Here is a 4,310-nt window from a genome sequence, read left to right on the forward strand (position 1 = left end):
TTGATCAACTACATTCTTGTACTCCTCTGGGAGTCCACCAAGGATGATCTCAACTTGATCTTCATGGTCGTATGGCTTGCCAAGGATGGCAAGTTGATCAAGTTTAGAGACCACGTTTTGGAGGTATTCATCGACAGTTTTGGTACCTTTGGTGTAGAATCTGAGCTGATCACGGAGTTGTTTGATATGACCCCTACTTGGTTTCGCATAGGTGTCAGCCAGCTTCTCCCAGATCTGAGCAGCGGTGGTTGTGCGAGAGACCATTGGCTGAATCGCAGTAGAGATGGCACCAAGGAGGCCACTGTAAATGAGTTTATCTTGCCGTGTCCAGCGAACAAACTCCGGATTCTCCTCGACAACATCAGCCGTGGTGATTGTTGCAGGCGGAATGACAGTGGTGGAATCAAGATGCTTAGCCAAAGCATAACCGTCCAGCAGTGCATGAACTTGCAAGCTCCACATCATGTAGTTGGTACTTGTTCGAGACGTTGGACATGTTGAGATTGAGAAGAGTGTTTGTGTTTAGAGACACAATTTCATTGGTGTTTGAGGAAGAACTCATTGTGGCGGCTGTTTGGTTTTGTTCGAAAATTTCTAGGTTTGGAGGAGCGTTATGCTCTGATACCATATAGATTATAGGAAAGTTATTTTCTCATTAGATAAATGATTACAATATATACACGTACAGCATTTGGAGATTAGGGTATTCTAAGTACTACTAATTGCAATGTAACCCCTTAACTAATAGTATTCACATATATCTCCAATACCATCTTCGTTACGCTACCGCTGCTGCGATAGCTTTCAGCGATCAAAAAATAGACATCAACTGAAGCAACTGAATTGATGGAAAATGAACAAGGTGCCGTTGCGACCGTTTTCATATGTGTTTGCCGGTGCCATTGGTGTCGCTGAGAAAAACAGCGGCACTTGGAATAAACGCTGCGGTTACATTTTACGGTGTTTCCGTCATTGTTCTTCACGCGCGTATAAAAAGTATAAGAAGATAGTTATATTTTTAGATAGTTATATTTTTAGTCGCCAGTCGCTAACGCAGCGGTTCTAAAACGAACAGGGTAATTAAGTAAAAACAAGCAAGAAGACAAGTTTTCTAGTAAACGATCTGGAGTACTAGGGGTGGGCACTTTATCCGATATCCGAAGCGGCACCCGAACCCGATCCGAAAAACCCGAACCGAAATCCGAACCGAAGTAGCAAAATATCCGAACGGGTATTGAATTAGGAGAGATTGGATATCCGAACCCGAACGGGTAATATCCGAACCCGAATGGATATCCGAAGATAACCGAACATATGTATAATTAACCTTATATTTCTAGTTTACATCTCTCATTTTATATAAAATATTTATATTGATACTACACATACTTTAAGTTAGTTCATATGATATACATACAATTACGGAGAAAATGATTTGCTACTCACTTAAAATACATGTCAAACTTTTTATTTCAAGAATTAACAAAAAGTTACATCCAAAATTTAAAAACATTAACCAAATTAATGTCTTTTTAGTTTCAAAATATTATGTCTAAATCTATTAACTATTGAATCTATTAAAAATAAAAAAATAGTTAAATGAAAGTTATATTGAAAAATTTAATTTTTTTTTTCAAAATCTAAATATCCGAACCCGATCCGAAATAACCGAATCCGAACTAAAAAATACCTGAACCCGATCCGAAGTACAGAAATACCCGAACGGGTTCTACACCTCTATACCGAAATACTCGAAAATCCAAAATACCCGATCCGAACCCGAACGCCCACCCCTATGGAGTACATTGATCCGGAGCTGGGCATACCTCTACTAGTCCCATACCCAAATGCGAACACACATTGAGACTCAAAACTAAACAAGAACCGAAACACTATATATATATATATTGGATTGGATGTTCAATTTCCAAACTTGGTTTATTGCTTATATAACAAGTCTATGCGAAATTATTTTGATAAACGCAAAGCACATAACAGAAGAATATTCACATAATCAGAGGAACAAGTAGTACAGAACAAGAAGCAAAGATGAGAAAGTATCTCATTCATGAAAACACAAGAGATTTAGAGATGAGCTTTTATTTCTTTCTCCAGACGCTGCTGCAACCTTTTCACCGAGGCTGATAGATGTGATGGTTCCGGCGACAGTAGAAGTTTGGGTTCATCTTCTTCTGGTTATACTTGGCAGAACAAGACACATTAGATCTGTAAAGCTTCCCTTTCGTAGACTTCGCCATGCTCAGAAGCACCTTCAAGTACCTCCCAACATCTGATTCTGCCAGACAAGTATTTGTAAGAAACTAAACGTGTTATATAATCTTCCAAACATCGCAAGTGCTTTTTTTTGCGTTACCTCTCACTGAAGGTCCACCCATCTCAGCCTCACCGGATGACGTCATGATTAGCTCCTCGAACTCGTCCTCAATATCTGAGAACTCGCCGAACTCATACTCCTCCGAGTTGGCACTGAGCCAGAAGTCACGGAACCACTTGGATGTCGTCACCAGCTCCCACCACTTGGGAGAGAAATCCTCTACCTCACGGAATCCCACCGGATCGAACGCCGGCGCGTTTGGATTCAGCGTCGATACACTCCGATCTACCACCGTCGATATTTTTACAACTCCGATCACAGAGCTACAAAAGTTCACAGATTACAACACCACTCGACCGAAAGTCATGAGATACAAATCAGAGATTACATACCTCTCACTGAGTCTTCAGAGCGAGTCACGCTTTCCTTTCCGAGTCACTAGAAAACACTGTCTTTTCATTAGGAGAAGCTTTGGCACCTTTTTAAAGAAACTAGTAGACGGTAAACCGGTATGAGCAACCGGCATGTGTAAAGGAGAGGATGGCGATCGGACGGTCATGGATGACAAAAGGGTGATCTGACGGTGTCCATACGAATAATAATTGGATCTTAGCTCGTTGGTTACTGGATAAGATACTTCCTTTTCTTATTCTGTTTTAGATAAACCAAAGATATTTTACTTTTTTTGCTGCTAGGAATGAAATTTCTAGAACATGGGCCAAAACCCAATAGGAAAATATTATAAAATTATCACTTGTTCCATTACCATTTCATTTCATTTTCACCTGTAACTAGCACCATCTCCAATGAATGTTACTTTCACAAATCATTTCATTTTCACTTGTAAATAGCACCATCTCCAATCAAATACCAAAACATTATATTTCTAATAAAACAACAAATATAACACTATTCACAAAATATAATGTACTGTAGAAAACATAATAGTTGGTATCAATCATACCAAATTTTAAAATAATATTTATTTTAAATTTTTCTGTAGTTATAAATACATTATTTTATTAATTAATTTTAACATATAGTTGTGAATACATCATAATATTTTGTATTTTTATTTGTATTTTCATATTACTAAAAAGTAAACTATTACTATATTTATATTTTTAACTAGGGTCGGACCCGCCCTACGGGCGGGTAAGCAAATGAACGAACAATATAAATATATTTTAAATCGTCACCATTTTACTACAAATTTTACTAATTCTTTTTTTTAGATATTATATATTTGTTACTATGTTATAATAATTCTTTAAAAATATAAATATTTTACTTTGTCCACAATATTTGCTTTTTTGAATTGAATAGATTTTAAAAATATTTTTAATAAATATTTCTTAAAAAATAAGCAAGAACCATTAAAATATGATATCAACTAAAGCAAACATTTTGAATATCGTTTAAGCATGATATATATAACTATATTATTGTATATTTTCATTGCGTATATTATATTAGCATTTGCAAGAAAAATGTATGATAATGTTTATTGTTTTTAAGAATTTTGGGAATGGAGAAAGTATATATGTTAAGATTTATTATGTTTGATTTTGATGGTTGTGTCTATATTAAGAGGTTGTGGTATTTTTTATATTAAAAGGTTGCAGAGTGTAACATATTAGATAGGTTTGGTCTCCTGGCTGTATGTTTTTTTATAAATCTGAATCCATTATTGATTTGTTAAATTTAGTTTGTTATATTTTGGACTCTAAAAAATGGGTTTGTGGTTTTTATGGTTATCATTTGTATAAATGGCTTGGACCGCAGGAAGTTGCATTAACGGTTTATTTTAGGCTGAATATGATATTGAAGAGGTGAGTAAAATAATAAAATTGTAATGTAATATAAATAACTGTAATTGAAGTTAACCCAGAGTTTCACATGATATGTAACGTGGCCAAAGTTACTTGTTAGAGTGTGAATAAATTTTATTTGATATGTTCCAGAGAACTTTTTA

At 35.6% G+C, this 4,310-nt stretch overlaps 1 protein-coding gene across 1 annotated transcript in view; it reads right to left on the bottom strand.

The window, feature by feature from the left end:
- Window positions 1-1,922: 1,922 nt before the first annotated feature.
- LOC106338701 (polyadenylate-binding protein-interacting protein 2) overlaps window positions 1,923-4,310 on the bottom strand; it is a 10,907-nt gene continuing 8,519 nt past the window's right edge. Inside the window, exons 4-5 of the mRNA XM_013777617.1 lie at window positions 2,375-2,658; window positions 1,923-2,296 (exon numbers count right to left, since the gene is read on the bottom strand). Coding sequence (XP_013633071.1) covers window positions 2,133-2,296; window positions 2,375-2,658 — 448 coding nt within the window. The 3' untranslated portion in view covers window positions 1,923-2,132. The remainder of the gene's footprint in view (window positions 2,297-2,374; window positions 2,659-4,310) is intronic.

This window comes from Brassica oleracea, chromosome C4 (assembly GCF_000695525.1).
Source record: "Brassica oleracea var. oleracea cultivar TO1000 chromosome C4, BOL, whole genome shotgun sequence".
In the NCBI taxonomy this organism is placed as follows: Eukaryota; Viridiplantae; Streptophyta; class Magnoliopsida; order Brassicales; family Brassicaceae; genus Brassica; species Brassica oleracea.